Below are 25695 nucleotides of genomic sequence, written 5' to 3'. Positions count from 1 at the left end.
TTCTCTATAACTGTATTATGGTATTTTTTATTTACATATCTTTCTCTACCCTCGGATTTATGAGATCATTCTGGGCAGCCACTGAATCTTAGTCATTTTGGAATGCCCATAGTAACTGCCATTGTGCCTTGTAAATATTAGGAGTTTGATGAATGTTCGCTGAATTGAAACTGAGTGTAACCCTAGGCAGAGTTTATAGGATTTGAACCCAACTAAGTCTGGCTCCACCAATTGTATTCTTAATCACTATGTTAATGATAGCTCATGGATAGTCTTTTTTTTTAATATATAATTTATTTTATTGTGTTGTTGTTGAGAATATACACAGCAGAACATACACCAGTTCAACAATTTCTCCATGTACAATTCGCGACATTGATTACATTTTCACTGATAGTCTTGAACAATGGGCTGGGGCTGTGGAACTGTCATTTTACTCTATCAGCAACAAGGAGCTAATGGAGATTTTGGTAAGTGCCACACTTTGGATGATTAGACTTCTGTTTATTCTCAGCTTATGTTGGAGGGAGAAAAAAATCCATGATCGGAAGACCAATAGGGAGACTTTCACAGTAGTGCAAGTGAGAAGATGTTAGGCTCTGAGCCAGAGCAAAGGCGGGAGGAAAGTGAGGGAAGAGACAGATTCGAGAGTCAAGTGGTAATAAATCAGTGGGACGTCTTGATGAGGAGGGCAAAGTAAAGAAAGAGGAGCTAAACATACATCCAAGTTTTTGATAAAGTGACAGGAAAAACATAGTGATGCTTTAGTAGAAATAGGAAATGATAAGTTTAAATTTTGGCAGGAGAATTTGAGATATGAGAATAGTAAATGGGAAAATAAATATCCTGTAGAGGAAAAAAAATGCATTTTACCTCTGTCACATGTTCCAGCACTTTAGAAATACCCATTGGGAAGGGTCTTCATTTTCATTGTCCTGTGTATATCTAACTTAATCTCTCATATGCTTATTCAGACTCATTTCCTCTTCTATTCTGAGGGTAGATCAAAATGATAAAGTGTCATTGTTCTTATAATCTCCCAGAATGAAAACTTGTACATCATTTCTCTTATCCAGCCAGTTGCCTGTTAGTAATTATTGCTTCAATTTGTAAACAGATTAGATTATAGAGGAATATTAATGTCTCTGAGTTCACTGTTTTTCATGTCCTAATGAATTTAGGTGGCGCAGTGGTTAAGAGCTCAGCTACTAACCAAATCCACCAGCCATTCCTTGGAAACCCTATGGTGAAGTTCTACTCTGTCCTGTAGGGGTGTTATGAGTCAGAATCGATTCCATGGCAATGGGTTTTTTAATTTAGTGAATGTAGACCTAGCTTGTTGCTGCTCAGCCTTCTTTTCCCCACCTGAGATCTGTGTGAGAAACAAAATTAAAGAGATATAGGAGAGAGAAAAAACGCGCAAAATCCAGGTGAGAGTAAGCAGAGAAATTGGTCCTGACAAACAGCAGGTGCAGGAGTCCTCCAGCTCTCTGAGCCCTGTCCTCTTTCTTTGCTGTTTTGTATGGTCAGGCAGTTACTCTGTAGTCCTCTGACTCATTAGCTGATAAATTTTGCAAACTCTTCTAAAGACTTTCTTGCTCTTGGATCTTAGATCTTAAGCAGTTGCATGTTTCAAGAGGGACAGTGCCCATCCAGCCTTCTTTCTCTCATAACCCTTTGATTCTTCAAAAATCTTCTAGATGGTTCCTTCTGCCTCTCCCTGGCTTGGTAACAGAACTCCAGAGCTAATGTCCTATCCTCTCACTCCACTCAAAGGTTAGTCATCACAACATCTTATTGAAAAGAGTAAGGTCTGTATAGTGTCATTTATAGGTATTTTGCTGCTGATAAAATCAATATATCTCACAACTACCACAAGAGTAATAAAGCTATATCCTACTAAATGACTACAAAGGTTTTTCTAAGTCATAAACCAATGAGGACAAAAAATAGAAGGAAGAGACAATAGCCACAAAATTTTAGGAGGCTGGAAATCAGAAGGACAAATGTCAATGGACTGAGCAGATTTAAAGTTGAGTGCTGAACCAGCGGTGGGAAGGCTGTGCGGCAACTCTATTTGTACCCCTAGACTCCTCAAAAAGCTTGTTAGTGGTAACATCGAGTACCTTTACGGGGGGAAGAGGTGAAGCTAAAACAGGAAGATGGGTTGAAATTTTATTTAAGAAGCATTTAGACTCTCAGATCCTCTCCTCCACTACACTCAGAAAGGCAACTGCCCTTCTCCTTCATCAACAGAAGACTGGAGACTTACTTTTTTTTTTCAATCTTAATCATTGTTTATTTCTGAGAAAAAAAAGCATTAACAACATACAAATAATTTCACTGAATTGTTACCTCTGGATCTAAAAATATATATACACAATAATGGTAAAAAATTGCTGACCACACTTATAACTTTCAATATAGTTCCCATGGTGGCATGCCATTCTTTTGTGTGTGTGTGTGTGTGTTTTAAGTGAAAGTTTACAAATCAAGTCAGTCTCTCATACAAAAATTTATATACACCTTGCTGTGTACTCCTGGAAACCCTGGTGGCGTAGTGGTTAAGTGCTATGGCCACTAACCAAAAGGTCAGGAGTTCGAATCCACCAGGCGCTCCTTGGAAACTCCACGGGGGCAGTCCTTTAGGGTCGCTGTAAGTTGGAATCAACTCGACGGCATTGGGTTTGGTTTTTTTATGTACTCCTAGTTGCTCTCCCCCTAATGAGACAGCACATCCCTTCTCTCCACCCTGTATTCTCCAAAAATATGGAATGCTTTACAAATTTGCATGTCATCCTTGCACAGGGACCATGTTAATCTTCTCTGTATCATTCCAATTTTAGTATATGTGCTGCTGAAGTGAGCACATGACTGGAGACTTACTCTCTGGAGAGAGTAAAATAAAGGGTCTCTGGACTGGAGGACTCCTGGCAAAAGTGAGGGCATAGATTTTGAACCAGAAACAACAAGGATTATGTGAAAGTTTGCATGTTGAGTGTTGAAACCCCCAAACCTCTTCCCCAACTCAGCTCTCAGGACGCTGGTCTTATACCTCCAGGCAGAGTCATCTCCAGGAAACTGATCAACCCAGGAGAAAAGACTTAAGTGAATCAGTCAAATTGGATCTCCCTATGTTGAAACCAGAGTTGACAAGTCCTACCCCATATGCACAGAGCTTCCAAATAAAATATAGTGAGTGTACAGTTTTAAATATAAGCAGATAGCCAAGGATCACCAGATACCTGAGGAGGTTATGACACGAAAGACTGACCAAATCTAATAGAAAAAAGGAACTTAGAACCAGAGACTATGTAGAGATTATAAGACCTCTCCACCCCCAAATAAATAGATAGATGATAAATGTCCGAGAATTAAGAGATGTTGCATCTTTGAAAGAAGAATATGCTATTTTTAAAATATTGATTAAAAATATGATAGCAGAAATGAAAAACAATATAAAAATCCAATATCTGAATAACAGACATCCTAGAAGAGAGAACTGAAAAACGGAGAGGAGAAAATCATCAAAGAAATACTTTCGGAAAATTTTCCAGAACTGAAGGGCATGAGCTTCTAGTCTAAAAGGGCCCAATAAAGTACCCAACTCAGTGGAAAAAATAAATCTACCCAAGGCACGTCATTATGATATTTCTAAATACCAGGGAAGATCCTCAAAGGTTTCAGTAAGGAAACAAAAAAACAGGCCACACACTGAAGAAAGGAATCAGAATGGCAAACAGGTAATGGAATAGTGCCTTTAAATTCTGAAAGGAAATTGTTTTCCGCTTTGAATTCTATGCCTCACTAAACTCTCACACATAAAAATAGAATAAAGACATTTTACGATATGTAAGATCTTACGAAGTTTACTTCCCAAGCATCCTTTTCCAGGAACCTACTAGAAGAGATAGTTCACTAAAACAAGGGGGTAACTCAACAAAGAAGAAAATGGGGTCAGGTAAAGAGACTCCGTGATGATGAGGTGTGGTCCCGTGATATTGGCTATTCATAGAGAGCTAACAGCCAGAAGATAGAGGTATGGATAGGAATGTTCTTGAAAGAAGTATGAGAAACTGTTAACAGTGGTTATCTCAGGAGTAAAAATGTGAGGGAGGAAGAGAGGAATTTCTCCTTTTTACTTTAAATCTCTATATAATGTTTTGAGTCTTCACTATAGCATGTATTGTGGTTGTTAGGTGCCATGGAGTTGCTTCTGACTCATAGCAACCCCATGTGACAGAGTAGAACCGTCCCATAGGGTTTCTCAGGCTGTAATCTCTACAGGAGCAGATGGCCAGGTCTTTTCTCCCACTGAGCTGCTTGTGGGCTTGAACTGATGACCTTTTGGTTAGCACCCGAGTGCTTAACCATTGCTTCACCAGGGCTGCTTAAGCATGTATTTTCAAATATATATATATATATATATTTTTTAATTTTTAAGAAATAAAATTGTTCCCTCCAAAGAGATGTTTAACAATTAGGTAATGACAACAAAATTTTCTATTTGTTTAGAATCGACAAAGATTATTTTGCTAGGAAATCTTTAAACCCTCTAGCTGACCTTCTCTGGTAATTTTAGACATTTACTTTCTCATTATAGGGAACCTGCCTGTGACTTGGGAGGTGTTATAGATTGAATTGTGTCCTCCAAAAAATATGTGTCAACTTAGCTAGGCCATGATTCCCAGTATTGTGTGATTGTCCACCATTTTGTCATCTTGATATCATTTTCCTATGCCTTGTAAATCCACCTCTATGATGTTAATGAGCCCTGCTGGTGCAGTGGTTAAGAGCTATGGCTGCTAACCCAAAAGGTGGCAATTTGAATCCACCAGCCATTCCTTGGAAACCCTACGGGGCAGTTCTACTCTGTCCTATAGGGTCGCTATGAGTCACAATCAACTCGACAGCAACGGGTTTGGTTTTTTTGGATGATGTTAATGAGGTAGGATTAGTGGCAATTATGTTAATGAGGCAGGATTCAATCTACAAGACTAAGTTGTGTCTTAAGTCAATCTCTTTTGAGACATAAAAGAAGCAAGCAGAGAGACATAGAAACTTCATACCACCAAGAAAGAAGCACAACCTTTGGACCCAGGGTCCCTATGCTGAGACGCTCCTCTACCAGGGGAAGATTGATGACAAGGACCCTCCCCCAGAGCCAAAAGAGAAAGAAAGCCTTCCCATGGAGTTGGCACCCTGAACTGAGACTTCTAGCCTTCTACACTGTGAGAGAATAAATTTATGTTTGTTAAACCCATCCACTTATGGTATTTCTGTTATAGCAGCACTAGATAACTAAGACAAGAGGGAACATCTTTTGCGCAAGAAGGACCTGAACTCTCCCCTTGAGGACAAGCCCTACCTCCTCATTTCAGCATTAGGCTTTCCACAAACATAGGGCAAAGGAAGATTTCTTTTAAATTTGTGGATTGTAGCTGTCCTCTTTTTGCATGGGTCCTTCCATAAGAGCTTTCTCTGTTCCAAAACCTTGATTACCAGTTATTAATCTCATATGGAAGGCTCAGTCCTCTAGGCTTCCTCTGTCTTTGACCTCAGGGAATATGCTGTGAATAGTTTGTTTGTTTGCCTGCCAGAGATCTTATCTTAACCCAGAGGAGGTGATAGGATCATAAAACCAGCATTGATCTTTACTCCTCAGTATTCTTTCTTAGCAAAATGGAAGGGTGTGATATCTTATCTTAGGAGAAATATGAGATTTATTATATATCTCAAATGGGGGAGGAAGAGGCTGACTGTCATTTAATAATGGCTCTATTTCACAGTAATAAAATTTAAATAACTCTGTAGTGTGCTCTAATTGCTATGATTTCTTTGCTCTTTCTCAATGTGTTTGGATAAATCACTACAGAGCAACCAAGCCAAATGTCCAAACCACCCACTTTCCTATTCCCAGCACATGAATTAGAGGGACGCCAGCTGAAATCTAGGCCAAGCACTTAGATGACTTGTATGTCTGATTTTTGTTCCATAATATAAAATATAAAATAAATCAAAAAGGGAAAACTTTCCAGATACAAGTTAATTCACAATAAACATTTTCAGGCTCTTTAGTCCTTATACACATGCAAAGCTAATAAACCTACTCTGAACAAAAAATACAAGGATTTAGAGATTAATTCCTATAGGCACAAACAGATACTTGTATATAGCTATCTTGCTAAAGCTCTGTGTTCCATTTTAGGCTCTGAGTAAAATCTGAAGAACTTTTCAGGGTCTAGAGGAAGTAATAGAAATTGTGAAAGACTTGGAAAATAGGACCATTGAAGAAAGGTTGTAGGAGACAGAATTTGAGCTTAGAAAATAATGAGTGTGCTGGTGGGGATGTAAAATGGTACAACCACTATGGAAAACCATATGGCGCTTCCTCAAAAAGCTATAAACAGAAATACCATGTGATCCAGCAATTCCATCCCTAGGTACATATTCTAGGGAAATGAGAGCCATCACACGAATAGACGTATGCACACTCATGTTCGTTGTAGCATTATTCACAATAGCAAAAAGACGGGAACAACCTAAGCGCCCATCAGCGGATGAGTGGATACACTGTGGTTCATACACACAATGGAATACTAAGCAACATTAAAGAATAACGATGAATCTGTGAAACATCTCACAACATACATGAACCTGGAGGATGCTATGCTGAGTGAAATCAGTCCCATCACAAAAAGACAAATATTGTATGAAACCACTATTATTAAAAGTCAAGAAAAGGTTTTCACATAGACAGAAACTTTCTTTGATGGTTATCAGGGATGGAGGGGGGAAGGGAAAACCACTAACTAGAGAGTAGACATGTACTAACGCTGGTAAAGGGAGAGATAATACACAATGTGGGGAAGTTAGCCAACCGTAATCAAGGTAAAGGAAGACATTGAAAGGTATACAAGAGCAAAAGACAAAAGCGGTAAATACTAATACGTATACAATCCTGCAACAACAGTAATAACAAACAATAACATACGACTGGATACATAGGTAGATTTGTAAGCTGAACAATGGTGGGAGGACGTATGGAAGTACACCCTTGTACATATATATATGTTCCTGCTGCAAATATACCCAGGTATGCAGTAGTGTGCACAGGGACACAGTTATGAAAACTTGTTAGCCATAACCATACACCTCCCCTGACTGAGATACTGGGCTTGAGCGCTAGGGACCATAGTTTTGGGAGAACATCTAGGTCAACTGTTATATCATAATCCATATAGACAATGTTCTACATCCTACTTCGGTGAGCAGTGACTGGGATCTTAGAAGCTTATGAGCAGCCATCTAAGATACAACAATTGGTCTCTTCCCATCTGGATCAAAGAAGAGTGAAAAAAATCAAAGACTCCAGGAAACAATCAGTCCAAAGGACTAATGGGCCACATGAACCACACCTTCCACTAGCCTGAGACCAGAAGAACTGGATGGTGCCCGGCTACCACTACTGACCACTCTGACCAGGACCACAATAGTGGGTCATGGCCAGAGTGGGAGAGAAATGTAGAACAAAATTCAAACTCCTAAATAAGACCAGACTTACTGGTCTGATAGAGACTAGTGGAACCCCCAGGACTATGGCCTTTTGACACCCTTCAGACTTGGAACTGAAATTACTCCCAGAGATCTCATTAGAGCTGTATAATAGAAAAAAAATAATAATAATAATAGACAGGCCTATAAAATGAACAGTAACACCAGTGAGGAATGTATACTTCAGAACAATCAACTGTAAGAGACCTAAAGGGCAGCATTTGTCCTAAAGCAAAATTCAGAAGGACGGTAGGAGCAGGAAAGCTGGGTGAATGGACACGGGGAAACCAGGGAGATAGTGGGGAGAGTGCTGACACATTCAGGGGTTTGCAACCAATGTCACAAAACAAGCTGTGTATAAATTGTTGAAATGGAAACTAATTTGCTCTGTAAATTTTCCCCTAGACAACAATAAAATGTTAATAATAGAGTGTGACTAAAAAGAAAATTGCAACTAGCAAAAAAGGGTAGAAAACAAGGATAGAACAAGAGGAAATTGGTATAAATTGTATAGGAGGCCATTCAGTTTAGATGTTAAGAATAAACTTTATATGAAACCTGTTAAACCCAAAAATGAATTGCCAAAGGAATGTTTTAGAGTCCAAGCTTCAAAGAGATGAAGATGGTATTAAGTTTACTTAGTACACGGACTAAGGTTCTCTGCATAAAGACGTACAGATACAGATGTTTAACAACAGTCTCTCCCTGGTACCGCCAATCTGCTATTTCAAGTAGCTGGTAGAGAAACGAAACCACTCAGCATAAACTTGGCACATCTGGTTGGCCACAACACTTCAAGTCTGGTTCATGTACCAGAAGAGTGGTACATGCTGTTTAGAAGCAGGACCTGATCCCAACCTTGAAACTGTTAAATCCAACTAAAAGATTTAGGAAATCCCAGCATAGGGTGAACTGTATAAACAAGAGAGCAATGAGAAATCGTAGGTCTAGGGGATTCTAGAAAAGATAAATCTTTTTCTGGCCATTGTTATCAGGTATGGAAAATTTTAGGAAAGAGAAAAAATGCTCAGAGAACACATCTAAGAATGAACAAAGATATGGTAACGTAAGAATGGAGGCTGCTTACAGGGAGAGGAAATTGGTTTGTAAAAATAGATTGATCCAAAAATTGCCTTGTCTTTATAATATGGCTTTCTGTTAAGGAAATACAACATCTTTTGTCAGAAAAAGACAGAGACTCTTCCTTTTATAAAAGAACACCTCCAAAAATCACGGAACTTTAAGTCACACTTAGATTTACTGGAAAACCCAGGACTAACCTCCAAACCTTTTCCTTTTGGCCAGTCTATATACTGGGATAGAGCCATTCTTTCACCAATATTTATTTCTTGCCTTGGCTTCTGTTTTAACTGCTAACCTTTATCTCTCTTGTTCTACAGCTGGGATGAAAGCAGTTCCATTAGCAGTGGGCTCAGCGATGCCTCGGACAACCTCAGCTCGGAAGAGTTCAATGCCAGCTCCTCACTCAATTCCCTCCCAACGACTCCCACTGCTTCTCGCAGGAACTCTACAATAGTGGTACGTGAGTTTGCAAATACTAAGGTCACCATCTCAAGATGAAACAAAGGACAGAACAGGCAATGCCTGTGTATACACTTGCATATACACAAACACACCCCATGGGATGGGTACCCGTATGCCTGTGGCAAGTTCTTTTAGGGCTAGAAAAAAAAAGCTGAAGCTACCCAAGACATTAAACGGCAGTGGTAGTTAACTGGTAGAATTCTCTGGAGACTCGAGTTCGATTCCTGGCCAGTGCACCTCAAGCACAGCCACTACCCGTCTGTCAGTGAAGATGTGTGTTGCTATGATGCTAATAAACAGGTTTCATTGGAGTTTCCAAACTAATACAGACTAGGAAGAAAGGCCTGAAGATCTACTTCCAAAAAATCAGCCAATGAAAACCCTGTGGATCACAGTGGTCCGATCTCATTGTGCATGGGGTCACCATGAGTTGAGGGCTGACTCAATGGCAGCTAACGACAACCACCCAAGACAGTGGATGTTGTCATAGTGAGTACAGCCTATATTTAGTGCCCACACCAATTTGGAGTGATACTTATTAAGAGCTATTCCAATTGAAGAAGAAAAAGAAACTCAGAAATATATACGATGTCATCTCTCTGGAACCCCAGAAGTACAGGTAGAAATCCTGGATTGACTGAATGCTTTTCGAAGAGCAGGGCCACTAGCAACCAAAGTAAATCCCCTCAACCCCCCATTCGCCCATCCTCAAATGAGCATCTCACTCGACCTTTTTCTCTTCTTCTCCTTAGCTACGCACAGACTCAGAGAAGCGTTCTCTGGCAGAAAGCGGGCTAAACTGGTTTAGTGAATCAGAGGAGAAGGCCCCCAAAAAACTGGAATACGACAGTGGGAGCCTGAAGATGGAACCTGGGACTTCTAAGTGGCGGAGGGAGCGGCCTGAGAGTTGTGAAGACTCATCCAAGGTTGGAGAACTGAAAAAGCCCATCAGCCTGGGACACCCTGGTTCCCTGAAGAAGGGAAAGACCCCACCAGTTGCTGTCACATCCCCCATTACTCATACAGCCCAGAGTGCCCTCAAAGTTGCAGGTAAGCCTGGAATAAAAGAAGGGACAAAAGCAAAGACCTATTTTTGTCCCTTCTTTTAGTCATTACAGCAAACATTTGCATAGTGCTTTAATCTTATTTGGTCTTCACAACAGTCCCATGATTTAGGGACGACAGGTGTTACTATCCCTATTTTACAGAGGTAGAAATAGAAACTGGAAAGAGTTAAATGTCTTGGCCAAAATCACACAGCTAGTAAGAGGTAGAGGAGAGGAGAGAGTATGGTATGTTCAGAGACTAGTTTGACCTGCCTTCAACCAATTCCCATTGGTTTCTTTCTTCTCGCTCCCAAGACATTTGGTTGGCATACTTACCTTCACGAGGTACTTGGTTGACATCCCAGGGACCACCTACAAAAATGATAAATGAAATGACTGTAGCATTTGTAGTCCTCCCAAAATTGGCCCCTTGGGTAACTTTTAGCCTTAATCAACATTTCCCTTTAGTCTCTAATTTCCAGTAGATATTTCTATACCCTAGTCCATTTTCTCCCTTTCCTTTTTCTCCCGTCCTTGACCAGTTGTTAGACGCACTTTCTTCTTCATAATCTTTGTGCTCGCCTCGCTATTTTAACCAAAATGAATTATCCTACTCCAGGAGCAGAAAACAAACAAAATACATAAAAATAAAATCCCAGGCACCCCCACCCAAAAGTCTCTCCTCTGGCAAGAAGGAGACTTAGCTTATCTAGTACCTGCATAGTACCTCGAAAAGTCTGCATTCTACTGGCCAAGACATGAACTACTCTTACCTCTTCCTGCTGTCTTGCAGGCAAACCTGAAAGTAAAGCTACAGACAAGGGTAAGCTTGCAGTGAAGAATACTGGGCTACAGCGCTCCTCTTCTGATGCTGGCCGGGATCGCCTGAGCGATGCCAAGAAGCCCCCCTCAGGCATTGCTCGCCCTTCCACTTCAGGATCCTTTGGCTACAAAAAGCCTCCTCCTGCCACAGGCACGGCCACCGTCATGCAGACTGGTGGTTCAGCCACTCTCAGCAAGATCCAGAAGTCCTCAGGCATCCCTGTCAAGCCAGTAAATGGACGCAAGACTAGCTTAGATGTATCCAACAGTGCAGAGCCTGGATTCCTGGCTCCTGGAGCCCGCTCAAACATCCAGTACCGCAGCCTGCCCCGGCCAGCCAAGTCAAGTTCTATGAGTGTGACTGGGCGGGGTGGACCTCGCCCTGTTAGTAGCAGCATTGACCCCAGTCTTCTCAGCACCAAGCAGGGAGGTCTTACACCCTCCAGACTGAAGGAGCCTTCCAAGGTACCCAGTGGGCGCACCACTCCAGCCCCTGTCAATCAGACAGATCGGGAAAAGGAGAAGGCCAAAGCCAAGGCTGTGGCCTTGGACTCGGACGGCATCTCCCTAAAGAGCATCGGCTCCCCAGAAAGTACTCCCAAGAACCAAGCAAGTCACCCCCCAGCCACCAAGTTGGCAGAGCTACCACCAACTCCTCTCAGGTACCCAAACTGGGCAGCTTCCTCCTTGTCTGTCTGCTCTGTCATGCTTTTACATATCCCTGCCCTCCCTGGACTAGGCAGGGCATGGCCTGTCCACTCTTGTCTTCAGTCTCTTCCCCCTATGCCAACATCCTTCTCCCTTTTTCAAAATTATATTCAAAACCCACCTCTTTCGTACTATTCCTTGATCACCTTTAACCTGCTTTCACCATGTGTATAGGTAGTTTTACTACGCCCATATGTATATAAATTCACTTGTTCTCCCATGTGCATGTGCTGTCTCCCTCATTAGACTAAAGGTGCCCCAAGGCAGGTACAGATAGTCCCTGACTTATGACCATGGGGTTCGGTTCCAATGACTGTCGTATGTCGGTTCCGACGCAAGTCGAATACCTTATTTTTTTATCTTTTAGTTTTCATAATTATTGTCTTTTATTATTAGTATCTTTATAAATCCCATCTTTGTTTTGGGGGCAATAACTTATAGTGACATCAGCAAATTCTACGCTGCAACAGCATATGTAGTACATATTACTAATGATAAGATGTACAAAAACAAAAAAGGACGGTCGTAGTACGGTTCATTGTAACTCAAATACATCGTAAGTCGGGACTACCTGTATTGGATTTTCTTCCAGCGTTCTTCATAACAGCCTCTGTACTTAGCAAGTACTCAGAAAACAAGAAAATTGGACTAGGGTTTCTCTAAGGGCCTATCTACCTCCGGCTTCTGTGGTTATGTGATTCTAAATATCTTGTTTTGTCTTGACTTCTCTCAGGGCCACAGCTAAGAGCTTTGTCAAGCCACCTTCACTAGCCAATCTAGATAAGGTCAACTCCAACAGCCTGGATCTACCATCCTCCAGTGATGCCCACACTTCAAAGGTCCCAGATCTGCATACTGCAAGCTCAGCAACTGGGACCCCTCTCCCTTCTTGTTTCACCCCCAGTCCAGCACCCATCCTCAATATTAACTCAGCCAGCTTCTCCCAGGGCCTGGAGCTAATGAGTGGTTTCAGTGTCCCAAAGGAGACCCGCATGTATCCCAAACTCTCAGGCCTGCACAGGAGCATGGAGTCTCTCCAGATGCCAATGAGCCTGCCCAGTGCCTTTCCCAGCAGTGCTCCCATCCCCACCCCACCTGCTCCCGCTGCTGCACCCCCAGAGGAGGAGACAGAAGAGCTGACCTGGAGTGGAAGCCCCAGAACTGGGCAGCTGGACAGGTAAGTGGATAGAGACAGGGCTCTCTGAGCCTGTCCCACCAAACCCACTGAGTCAATTCCAACTCATAGCAACCCTTTAGGACAGAGTAGAACTGCCCCATAGGGTTTCCAAGCTATAGTTTTTACAGAAGCAGACTGCCCCATCTTTCTCCCACAGAGCAGCTGATGGGTTCGAACTGCCAGCCTTTCGGTTAATAGCCAAGCGCTTAACCGCTGCACCACCAGGGCTCCTTCCCATTAATAATACTGTCCTATATTTGTATGCCACATTGTGACTTTCGAAGAATTTTCACATATGAGAGAAAAAATAGGGACAACGCTAGTAGCCCTAATACATGGCATAAACAGTATAACAATGCACAAACACCAGAAGAGAAACTAGATAACTGGGAGCTCCTAAAACTCAAACACCTATGCTCATCCAAAGACTTCACCAAAAGAGTAAAAAGGTTACCTTCAGACTGGGAAAAAGATTTTAGCTCTGACGTTTCCAATCAGCGCCTGATCTCTAAAATCTACATGATACTGTAAAAACTCAACTACAAAAAGACAAATAACCCAGTTAAAAAACGGGCAAAGGATATGAACAGGTACTTTACTAAAGAAGATATTCAGGTAGCTAACAGATACATGAGGAAATGCTCACGATCCTTAGCCATTAGAGAAATGCAAATCAAAACTACCATCAGATTCCATCTCACTCCAACAAGGTTGACGTTAATCCAAAAAACACAAAATAATAAATGTTAGAGAGGTTGTGGAGAGACTGGAACACTTAAACACTGCTGGTAGGAATGTAAAATGGTACAACCACTTTGGTAATCGATTTGGCGCTTCCTTAAAAAGAAATACGATCCAGCAATCCCAATCTTTGGGATATATCCTAGAGAAATAAGAGCCTGTACATGAACAGATATATGCACACCCATGTTCATTGCAGCATTGTTTACAATAGCAAAAAGATGGAAGCAACTAAGGTGGCCATTAACAGATGAATGGATAAATAAATTATGGTATATTCACTCAGTGGAATACTACACCTCGATAAAGAACTTTGATGAATCTGTGAAACATTTCATAACATGGAGGGATCTGGAAGGCATTATGCTGAGTGAAATTCGTCAGTTGCAAAAGGACAAATATTGTATGAGACCACTATTATAAGAACTCAAGAAATAGTTTAAACAGAGAGGAAAATACTCTTTGATGGTTACGAGAGTGGGGAAGAAGGGAGGGAGAGGGGTATTCACTAATTAGATAGTAGACAAGAACGATTTTAGGTGAAGGGAAAGACTACACACAATACAGGAGAGGTCAGCACAACTGGACTAAACCAAAAGCAAAGAAGTTCCTGAATAAACCGAACGCTTCAAAGGCCAGCGTAGCAGGGGTGGGGGGTTGGGGACCATGGTTTCAGGGGACATCTAGATCAATTGGCATAATAAAATCTGTTAAGAAAACATTCTGTATCCCACTTTGGAGAGGGGCATCTGGGGTCTTAAACACTAGCAAGCAGCCATCTAAGATGTATCAATTGGTCTCAACCCACCTGGAGCAAAGGAGAATGAAGAACACCAAAGACACAAGGTAATTATGAGCCCAAGAGACAGAAAGGGCCACATAAACCAGATACCAGGAAAACTAGATGGTGCCCAGCTACAACCGATGACTGCCCTGACAGGGAACACAACAGAGAACCCCTGAGGGAACAGGAGAGCAGTGGGATGCAGACCTCAAATTCTCGTAAAAAGACCAGACTTAATGGTATGACTGAGACTAGAAGGACCCTGGAGGTCGTGGTCCCAGACCGTCTGTTAGCCCAAGACGGGAACCATTCCCAAAGCCAACTCTTCAGACAGGGATTGGACTGGACTATGGGGTAGAAAATGATACTGGGGAGGAGTGAGCTTCTTGGCTCAAGTAGACACATGAGACTATGTGGGCAGCTCCTGTCGGGAGGGGAGATGAGAGGGCAGAGGGGGACAGAAGCTGGCTGAATGGACACGAAAATAGAGAGAGTGGAGAGAAGGAGTGTGCTGTCTCATGGGGGGGTAGCAATTAGGAGTGTATAGCAAGATGTATATAAATTTTTGTATGAGAGACTGACTTGATTTCTAAACTTTCACTTAAAGCACAATAAAAAGTAAAAAAAAAAAAATTCACGTATTTAGTCATTTCATTTGCTTCACAGTAACTTCATGAGATAGGTAGGACAGGTTGTTTTTCGTTGTTGTCTTGCTCTTTCGGTTATTCCCCGTAGGGAAACCAGTGCACAAAGAAATTAAATGAGCTACCCAAGGTCTTATAATTACCTTGGAATCTAAGGCTTTCAATTCCTGTTCCAAAATCATTTCTATTATACCACACCTTTTTTTCCACTCATGAGAAAGGATCTTTTAACTAGCTAGCCACACCCCAAGTCCTACACAGAGAAAAACATGTACCATTTCAGATAAATTTCCCAGGTTGTGAGCCAGGAGGCAGGCTGTGCTGTCTTCTCATTTGTTTATAGAGGTCAAGGGGCTGACAGTTTGATGTCCTGTGTCCGGGATCTGCATCCCTGAACACTATGGTCCCAAACTCTGGTTTCTACGATGAACTCACATGATTCTCTCTCTTTTTTAATCTCCCAGTAATCAGCGGGATCGGAACACCCTTCCCAAGAAAGGGCTCAGGTACTGTTAAATGTTTTTTTTCTTTCCTATACCAGAGGTCCTTGTCTGTATGAAAAGTCATAACTTGGTCTCTCCCAGGCCCCCAGTCATTGGTACGTGGTCTTATATAAACACCTCCAAATACCCTGCCAAAGCTTAGTATTACGTGTGAGTCAACCTTATAGCAAGGGTTCTTTCTTGTGCGAGGGGAGGAACAAGTTTGCACATGGGAATCACACTTACTTGTATCAGCATGTTATCCCAATCCTGGCTGAATTTCATCTCTGTAATTTTCCTCCCTCACAGTCTAAGGGAGAACAGACTGCCTCTGGGATCACTCAAACGGGCCAGGGACAGGACAAAGCTGGTTTTCCGCCATTACAACAGACTTGAGTTGTGCTGTTAGATGACTCCTTCTACCTAACGGTCCACATATGGGGTCATAAAACTCTGTTCTGAGCTTCAGGGAAAAAGTTCCAGTGCTTCCTCCATCATTTCTGTTCTCACCTCAGGAATCTCATGCTAGTCCTTCAGCACCCTCTTGATGGTCTGGGAGAGGATGCTGAGCCTTTTTACTCCCTTCATGGACAGTTCCCCTCTGCTCCTTCTTTCTCTTGTCCTGCTTGCAGAATTTCTCAGCTCTGGCCTAGCTCAGACATCCTCTACACTAAACAGACCCCTAATATCATGTAGTTGCCCAGACAGAGTTCTTCTGCTGCCTCCTACAGGTACCAGCTTCAGTCCCAGGAGGAGACCAAGGAAAGGCGACACTCCCATACCATCGGTGGGCTGTCCGAATCAGACGACCAGGCAGAACTGCCTTCTCCACCTGCACTCCCCATGTCCTTGAGTGCCAAAGGCCAGCTTACCAACATAGGTCAGTGTTTTCAGTCACTCACTGTGGCATGGGATGAAGCAGGGTCACCCTGCAGGGTGAGGCAAGGCAGCTGGGCTTTGGATTTCATCTCGTATTTGACTCATATTATATTGGGTTGCTTCATGGCACCTGAGTCTATTCATCCAAAATAAGATTGAAGGCAGAGTGCTCCAAGATCCTAAACTGGAAAGCTGCCCCTGGACACAAGTTGTTTTTAGTCTTCCATATGGGGCTGGTAGCATCAGAAAGTCTGCATGGAAAAGCCATAAACTGAGGCCTGGAGATCAAACATTGCCAGCAAGGAGCCCCACACCCAATGCTGCCAGGACCAGCTGGTGAAAGGGCATTTCTGAAATGCTGGGCTGGTGGGGAGGAAGGAGGAAAAGGTCGTTGATCACAAAGGATGGGGTCTATACCTTTAAAGTCAAAAACGTCCAGATTTCCTAACTGCTCTGGCTGAGCCAGGGCCATCCTAGCCTGAGACATGTCCTGGCCGCACCTTTTCTAAAGCCTAAGGAGAAGGGAGAGCTAGGAAAGAAGGAAGTGGCTCCATGATTCAGAGAGAGGGAAGGGAAGAAGCTCGGGTAGAGGGCCTGGCCCTAGCACAGAAGCATAGCAGCCCTGATTCCAGGAAGCAGTGTGTCATGGCTGGCCTGACACTCCCGTTAGGACAGTGCCTGGGTAGGCCTGGTGTCTGCTTGGTGCATGTCTCTGTACTCATCTTTTTGAGCTGAGAGAAGGAGAGCAGTAAGGAAAGCCAAGTACATGAGGACACTCCTGTGTGATGACTGTGGGGAATTTAAGGAAAGACTAGGAATCAGGATCATTTTGCCTAGAGAAGGGAACGATACTTAGGGAGAGGCCACCTGGTCTCTGAAGGGTTATTAAATGGACGACATGGCCAGCTCGTTCTCCATCTCCACTAGGGCCAAACCAGAGGAAATGCATTTACACCGCAGGATGAGGGACGGGACTAAACACCTTACTGATGTGAAAAGGGATGAGAGACAGGTGTTATGAAATCATCTTCTGCATAGGTCTTTATGAATGGACTAGGCAGCCATCTGCCTGTATGGAGGCAAAGGAATAGACAAGGTGCTTCCATATGGGTGTCAACTTTGAAAGGCTATAATCCCAGCAAGGAGCAAAGGCAAGGGTTTTCAAGGTCCACAGGGATGCAGATGAGCCCAGCTTCAAAGCAGATCCCACAAGCTTTACCTGACATTTTCACCTGCTCTGTCTGTCTGACCTACTAACCAGGGGAGTGCTGGGCAAAGACAGACAGATTTCTGGATGCTTTAGAACTGAGTTAGGAACCTAGAAAGCCACAAAGCCACTGCCCATTGGATTTTATAGCCTAGCCCCTTCTCAAACTGGTTCTTTATCATCATTCAGACCTCAGTCTTGGTCTGAATTCTGAGTCCTCCAAGCTGCCAGTTGCATTTTAGAGAACCACAGCATCCCATTTGCATTGGCACATCCATGTGATGTGAACGTTTCATAAAAGCTGCGAGGCACCCATCCTAACCTTCAAAACCAACAACTCTAGGGCAGGCAGGGCCGAGGAAAGTTCTTTAAGATAGGAAGCCCCCTTCACCCTTTATTCCAGATAGCAGAATCTTTCTCCACTAGGGCTTGATCTCCCAGGAGGGACCCCGCTCCTAACCACCAGCTGCTTGCACACTCCCACTGCCCCGCCTGCCCCTTCCTCTCCTGCCCTCTCGCCTTTTGCCTCTCATGCTCCTGGTGCTGCATTCCCCAAGGGACCAGAGAGCTGATGACCCTGCCTCTTCTCCTGCCTTCCCCCACCCTCTCCTGTCCCCCTTCCCTCTGTCCTTCCAGTGAGTCCCACTGCGGCTACCACGCCAAGAATCACCCGCTCCAACAGCATCCCCACCCACGAGGCGGCCTTCGAGCTGTACAGCGGCTCCCAAATGGGGAGCACCCTGTCCCTGGCCGAGAGACCCAAGGGAATGATTCGGTCAGGATCCTTCCGAGACCCCACGGACGATGGTGAGACTTCATGCCAGCGCGGTTCACGCTCATTCCAGCTCTGCTGGGTCCCCTCACCCACCACCACCTCCACTACCACCACTACCACCACCACACACACATATATGATTCACAGAACATCCAGTTGGGGCCATTTCAGTTCTTTCTTCCCATCCCTTTGAAGGGTCTGGGGGCCCAGAAACCTTGGGTGGCACTGTCTAGTCCTGGTGCTTTGGGATGGAGCGCTTATCATTGGGGCTGGGGGAGGGAAGTTAAGCATGGAAGGGTTAAATGGTACCCATCAGAGTACTCTGAAAACCATAGCTCCCATTCTCCTCATTCTAGCCGTAGTCTTTCCTCCCCACAGTCTCTCAGAATATATGAAAAGATAAAAGGACATAATGGTAGCTCTTAAATCCTTTAAATCTTTGCAGAAAACTAGGCATCTCATTCCTCTTTCAAGAATGTTCCAGAAATTAGCTTCAGGGAGGACCATCTGGTTGTTGGTGGTGATCTGAGTGTAATGTTGGTCAGAGCCTAGAAGATCAGGCTTTATGGTAGACTAGACATCCTGTTATTATCTTTAGGACAGTCAGTCTAGGAGGCATTCCTTGCAGGTGTTCTTTCAGTAGGGCCCTGTGGAGTAATCAGAATGAATATTCCTCAGTTAAGGTTTTTTTTTTTTTTTTTTTTCATCTGAATGATCCTCAGGATCCTAGGCCAGTTCCCAAGTGCTGAGAAGAAGAGGCACAGGCAGAAATGTAGTACTTGTTCCGAACAGCTCTGATGAGAAACTCCCCTCCTGCAGCTAAAGTACTGTCCTGATTGGAAAGATGACGCCTTATCCATGAAAATCTCCTTTCCCTTCCCTTTAAGTCCTTGTGTCCCTTGGAGCAGGCTGAGCAAGGGACCCCCATTCCCAGGCTGCCAGAGAATGTAGACTGAGAGAGGAGACTGTCTCTACTCGGAACCTTGTCTCCTTAGCAGATACCTGCTTTGGGCTGTTGTGATACTGATTGGGTCCCCTGTTCTATTCTTTCTGTTTGCTCCTCCAGAATCAGAATCCCAACTCCTGCCTTAGGGCTGGTCTCAGGAACCCCTTGTCCTGGAGCCCTCTGTTAACTCTTTGTGTTCTGCTTCTCTTTCAGTTCATGGCTCAGTGCTGTCCCTGGCCTCCAGTGCCTCCTCCACTTACTCCTCAGTAAGAGCATTCACTTCTCTGCCTCCCTCACCCCCTCTCCCCGCCATTCTATCTCTTCGTTGAAGCTCCTTTGGTTGGGTAACTGGGTAGGGGCTGGAGGGAGGTGGGCACTGCTCTCTCTTCACTGTGCCTATAGATCTGGGGTAAGGGTGGGGGGAAACATCTAGAGTTTCCAGCACTCGGTTGGATGATTCAGTTCCTCAGTGGTCTTCCTGGCCTCAGCACCAACTCCTGAGCGATTCTCGTGGTTTTTTGTTCCCCTCCCTTGAAAAATGGAGACTCCCCTGTTATAGAGCCCTTTCCGTACCATGGTAAGTGGGGAGCATTTATGGCAAGGTGAGATGGGGGGGTTCCTCGGTCTCTGGAATTTTAATAATTACAGAATTTATTAAGTGTTGAATGTGGGACAGCAGGCACTACATTGGCTATTAGGTATTATCTGATTCTGAGATTTGTTCTTCCCCTAATTCTTTACTCCTTTAAATTGCTGGCAGTAAGGATTACTCTTTAGAACAACCAAATATTCATTTTCTAGCCTTCTTGGCAATTAAAAAATTGACTGGATATAAGCTCCTGAAAAATCTTTTATTTAAACTCTAGTAAAAAAAAAAAAAAAAAAAAACTCTAGTGTAGGGTCTAAAAGGTGTCCTGGAGGCACAGTGGTTAAGTGCTCAGCTGCTAACCAAAAGGTCTGTGGTTCAAACCCCCCAACTGCTTACGGAAGAAAAATGTGGTAGTCTGCTTCCATAAAGATTACAGCCTTAGAAGATGGTGGCATAAACAAACTATCATTCCGACCCTTCCCCCAAAATACAACAAGGAAACGGGGCTCGGCTTTGAGGGACTCTGAACTAGGGAGCAGAGGAAAGCAGTGGGGAACTGCAGACAGGCAAGAATCAACAAATCAATAAGTTGAATATGGTAGGAAAATCTTCCCCCACCATCCCTGCCCCTCCCCCAGCCATGCGGGCTGACAGCTGCTGTGAACTGGGATAGTAGCCCCAGAAGGAGACCTGCTTCCCTAACCATCACAGCCCCTGCCTGTACAAAGAGACAAGACCCCAAGCTTCTGCCCTAAAATCAACCAGGGAGACCTCCCCAGAGGTCCCTTTGGAGTGTGCCAGCACCTTCCCCACCCAGACACTATCGCTTGTAATCCTACTGCAAATTTGCTACAGAAGGCTGATGCAGTGGAGTCTGCTCTCATAATCAACACTCTGTCTACCTCCCTGCATACCCCATAGCTCAGGCCTCTGAAACCAATAGGATGGACCTCCCAGCGAGTCAGTTGTGGCCTGTCTGCTCCCCCTTTCAGTCAGTGCTGAGGATTGCTCACTGAGGCTGCTGTGTCTCAAGAAGCTGGCATCTTTAGTTGAGGTTACACCCACAGCCAGCATACTCCAGCAGAGGTCTTGATAGCAACAAGGCACACCTCCCCAGAGGTCCATTTGGAGTGTGCCAGTACCTCCCAGACCCAGACACTGTCAGCTGTAAGCCTACTGTGAATTGCTACAGAAGGCCTGTACAGTGGAGTCTGCTCCCATAATAAACACTATACTACCGGCTTCCCTGCGCACCCCATAGCTCAGACCTCTGAAACCAACAGGACAGACCTCCCTGGGATCAGTTTGGATTTGTCTGCTCCCCCTTACAGTCAACACTGAGGACTGCTGACTGAGGCTGCTGTGTGCTAGGAACCAGGAATCTTGAGTGGAGGCTACACCCACAGCCAACATAGTACAGGGCAGACTCAGAGAGCAACAAGGCAGACCTCCTGGGGGTCCATTTGGAGTGTGACTATACCTCCTCCAACCAGTAGCTGTCAGCTGTTGTACTGATTAGAACTCCTGCAGAAAGTTCCCTACAGTGCAGTCAGGAGGTGGGCTGCTTAAGTGGAGACTGCTCCTCCAGCTACCACAGGGCCACTGGGGCCCTTAAACCAAAAAGACAGATCTCTTGGAGGTCCTTCTGGAGAATGCCAACTTCTCCTCCTCCTGACACAGAAGAAAGTCTCTCTGTGCTTCGCCTGAATGCCAGCTCAGCTATAAGCAGTCTCCACGGAGCAGGGAAGGAAACTTCAGGCAAAACCTGAGGGCAACACCCAGCCCCCAAGAGGGCTTACTGACTGTGGGTTTTCTGAGTAAAAATGTGACTGCAGAAACAGAAGGGAAGGGAGTAATAACCAGAGAGAGAGGCCTGTGCCCCCTGGTGGACAGATTGATTAGTACACAATAACTTGCCTGAGTGGTGGCGCCCACTGGTGGACAGACTGACCACAGTGTTTTCTCTGGTATGTTTGGGAGAGACTGAAAGTTGAAAAACAAGATCTGGAACTTTCGAATCCCAGCTAAACCAAGAAGGGAGAAGGAGCTATCACAGAGAGGGAAAAGAAAGAGTAAGCAACTACCTAAGAGTTTCTTGCAGAAAGTAGTGTGAGCAAAAACACCAAATATTGGGGAAAACTGCAAAAGTTAACACCAAAAATTCCAGTGCTCCAATAAAAAAATCACAAGACACACAATGAACAGAGAAACAATGGCCCACATAAGTGAACATGACAAAGAGAGTTAATGTGTGTCTAGGAATGACCAAATAATGAAAAAAATGGAAGAATATAATACAAGAACATTAAATTATAATTAAAGAACTAAGGGAAAACAGACAAAGAGCTAAAAAAAGTAAGGAAAACAATGCAAGAATAAAATGAGGATTTAAAAAAAGAGATATTGCAACTGAAACGGACAATAACTGAAATGAGTAACACAACAGAAGGACTTACTAACAGATTTAATCAGGCAAAAGAAAGAATCAGCAAATTGGAGGACATGATAGTTAAAATTACAGACACTGAAAAGCAACAAGAACGGAGGCTGAAGAAGGCTGAGCACAATTTAATGGAATTATGGGACAAGAGACCTAATATACGCATCATGGGAATTCCAAAAGGAGAGGAGAGAGAGAAAGGGACAGAGAGAACACTTAAAGAAATAATGACAGAAAATTTCCCCAATCCAACGAAGGGCATGAATCCACAGCTTCAAGAAGCTTAAAGAACCCCAAGTAGGATAAACCCAAAGGGATCTGCACCAAGACACATCATAGTTGGGCTCTCAAAAACTAAAGACAGAGAATTCTGTAAGCAGTGAGAGGGAAGCAGTCACATACAAAGGATCTCCCAGTAAGATTAAGTGCCAGTTTTTCCTCCGAAACACTGAAAGTCAGAAGGCAATGGAATGATATATTTAAACCGCTAAAAGAAAAACAAAACAAAACTGTCTGCTGTCCTTCAAGGATGAGGGCGAAATTAAAACATTCCCAGACAAACAGAAGCTGAGAGGGTTCATATCCACCAGAATGGCCCTACAGAAAACACTAATGGAAGTTCGTTAAATGGAAGGGAAAAGACACTAGAAAGTGATTCAAAGCTGTGCATAAAAAGAAAGATCCCTGATAAAGGGAAATGCATGGACAAGTATAATGGGCTAGTAGTACAGTATTCATGCTTGATAATTCAAAATGTTTTGTCCTTCATGTTTTTTAATAACAACTATATAAGAGGCAAGGATAAAATTATGTTGCAGGGCACATGAAATATTAAGATGTAATTAGTGATAACAGCAATGAAAAGAGGGGGAGAGGAACAGTATATAGAATTTCTTGTATGTTACTGAAGTTAAGTTGGTACTACATTACCCTAAAATGTTATAAATGCAAGCTCTTAAATGTAATAGTCATGGTAACCACAAAGAAAACATATAAAAAAATACACAAAAGGAAAAAAGAAGGGAACCAAAAAGGCTTACTACAATAAACCAACAAAACACAAAAGCAAGTAATACTAAAGGACAAAGACAAAGAAGGCTTAAGACACACAAAAAACAAATTAAAAAATGGCAGAATTTAGTCATTTCTTATCAGTAGTTACAGGGAATGTAAATGGACTAAATGCTCCAATCAAAAGGCAGAGAGTGGAAGAATGGATTAAAAAAAAAAAAATGATCCAACTACATGTTGCTTACAAAAGACTCACCTTAAACCCAAGGACACAAATAGGTTGAAAGTGAAAAAAGTATTCCATGCAAATAATAACCAGAAGAGAGCTGGGGTGGCAATCTTAATATCATACAAAGTAGACTTTAAGACAAAATCTTTCAGAAGAGATAAAGATAGACATTATATAGTGATAAAAGAGTCAATTGAGAATATTTAACAATCACAAATATATTTACACCCAACATGGGGGCACCTAAATATATAAAGCAAACACTGATAGGATTGAAGGGAGAAATAGTATTACAATAATAGTTGTATACTTCAATACACCACTTTCAATATTGGACAGAACATCCAGAAAGAAGATCAACAAGGAAACAGAGGACCTGAATGACACTATAAACCAACTAGACTTAACAGACATATACAGAACATTCTACCCAAAAACAGCACAAGGTACATTCTACTCTAGTGCACATGGGTCATTTTCCAGGATAAACCACATTTTAGGTCACAAAGCAAGTCTTGGTAAATTTAAAAAGATTGAAATCATACAAAGTATTTTCTCTGACCACAATGGAGTAAAGCTAGAAATCAATAACAGAAAAAAACCTGGAAAAGACACAAATACATGGAAATTAAAACACGCTGTTAAACTACCAGTGGGTCAAGGAAGAACTCAAAAGACAAATCACAATTTCTTAGAATCAAATGAAAATAAAAGGAACATACCAAAACTTATAGGATGCAGTGAAGGCAGTACTCAGAGGGAAACTTTTAAATAAATATCTACATAAAAAAGAAAAAGATCTCAAATTAACAGCCTAACTCGACAACTCCAGGAACAAGAAAAAGAAGAGGAAACTAAGACTAAACCTACCAGAAGAAAAGAAATAACAAAGATCAGAGAAGAAATAAAGTCAAAAACAGAAAAGCAATAGAGAGAATCAATAAAACCAGAAGTTAGTTTTTTTTTTTAAAGATCAATAAAATTGACAAACCTTTAGCTAGACTGACAATGAAAAGATGCAAATAACCAAAATAAAAAATGAAAGAGGGGACATTACAACTGACACTGTAGAAATAAAGAGAATTATGACAATATTATGAACAACTGTATGGCAACAGACTGGGTAACCTAGATGAAATGGCCAAATTCTGGGAAGCACACAACCTGCCCAAACGGACTCCAGGGGAAACAGAAAGTCTCAGTAGACTCGTAACAAGTGAAGAGATCAAATCAGTGATCAAAAAGCTCCCAATCCCTACCCCCCCCCCAAAAAAAAATCCTGGACCAGATGGCTGCACTGGGGAATCCTACCAAACATTTAGAGAAGAATTGGCACCAACGCTGTTTAAACTCTTCCAAAAGATAAAGAAGCAAGAAAAGAAAACTACAGGCCAAATCTCTTATGAATATAGATGCAAAAATACTTAACAGAATACTAGTGAAGACCATCCAATAGCATATTAAAAGAGTCATACACCATGACCAAGCAGGATTTATTCCAGGAATGCAAGGGTGGTTCAGCATTAGAAAATCAACCAACGTAGTACACCACATCAACAGAACATATAAAAAGAACCACGTGATCATTTCTATGGATGCAGAAACAGCATTTGATAAAGTCCAACAACTTTCTTGATGAAAACCCCAAAGAAGATTGGAATAGAAGGGAAATTCCTTAGTATGATTCAGGGCGTATATGAAAAGCCAACAGCCAACATTATACTTAATGGAGAAAGACTGAGAGCTTTCCCCTTCAAACTGGGTACAAACAAGGGTGCCCACTCTCACCACTTCTATTCAATATTGTATGAGAAGTCCTAGCCAGAACAATAAGACAAGAAAAAGAAATAAAAGGTATTCACATTGGAAAAGAAGAAGTAAAATTATCTGTATTCATGGATGAAATGATCCTATATATAGAAAATCCTAAAGAACCCACAAGGAAACTTATAGAACTAATAGAGGAATTTAGCAAAGTTACAGGGTACAAGGTCAACAAACAAAACTCAACTGGATTTCTACACACCAGCAATGAAAAATCTGAAAGGAAAATTAGGGAAACAATTCCATTTACAATAGCATCTAAGAGAATAAAATACCTAGGAATAAATCTAAC

The 25695-nt window shown here is 42.7% G+C and overlaps 1 protein-coding gene and 1 non-coding gene across 14 annotated transcripts in view; one reads left to right on the top strand and one right to left on the bottom strand.

The window, feature by feature from the left end:
* NAV1 (neuron navigator 1) overlaps positions 1–25695 on the top strand; it is a 326822-nt gene that overhangs the window by 256974 nt on the left and 44153 nt on the right. For 9 of the 13 annotated variants that reach the window (XM_064273409.1, XM_064273402.1, XM_064273400.1 and 6 more), the window contains 8 exons: positions 8955–9093; positions 9852–10149; positions 10939–11629; positions 12409–12852; positions 15486–15527; positions 16235–16383; positions 18226–18396; positions 19524–19576. In XM_064273409.1, the coding sequence (XP_064129479.1) occupies positions 8955–9093; positions 9852–10149; positions 10939–11629; positions 12409–12852; positions 15486–15527; positions 16235–16383; positions 18226–18396; positions 19524–19576 (1987 nt within the window). The remainder of the gene's footprint in view (positions 1–8954; positions 9094–9851; positions 10150–10938; positions 11630–12408; positions 12853–15485; positions 15528–16234; positions 16384–18225; positions 18397–19523; positions 19577–25695) is intronic. The other 4 variants (XM_064273406.1, XM_064273405.1, XM_064273404.1 and 1 more) reach the window with 1 other exon arrangement.
* Positions 2764–2870, bottom strand: LOC111750725 (U6 spliceosomal RNA). Its single transcript, XR_002785813.1, has one exon. It is a non-coding gene; the product is annotated as a U6 spliceosomal RNA (small nuclear RNA).

Source organism: Loxodonta africana, chromosome 20, assembly GCF_030014295.1.
Source record: "Loxodonta africana isolate mLoxAfr1 chromosome 20, mLoxAfr1.hap2, whole genome shotgun sequence".
Lineage (NCBI taxonomy): Eukaryota > Metazoa > Chordata > Mammalia > Proboscidea > Elephantidae > Loxodonta > Loxodonta africana.
The sequence above is the reverse complement of the archived record's forward strand: the minus strand, read 5'-3'. Positions and strand labels throughout refer to the sequence as shown.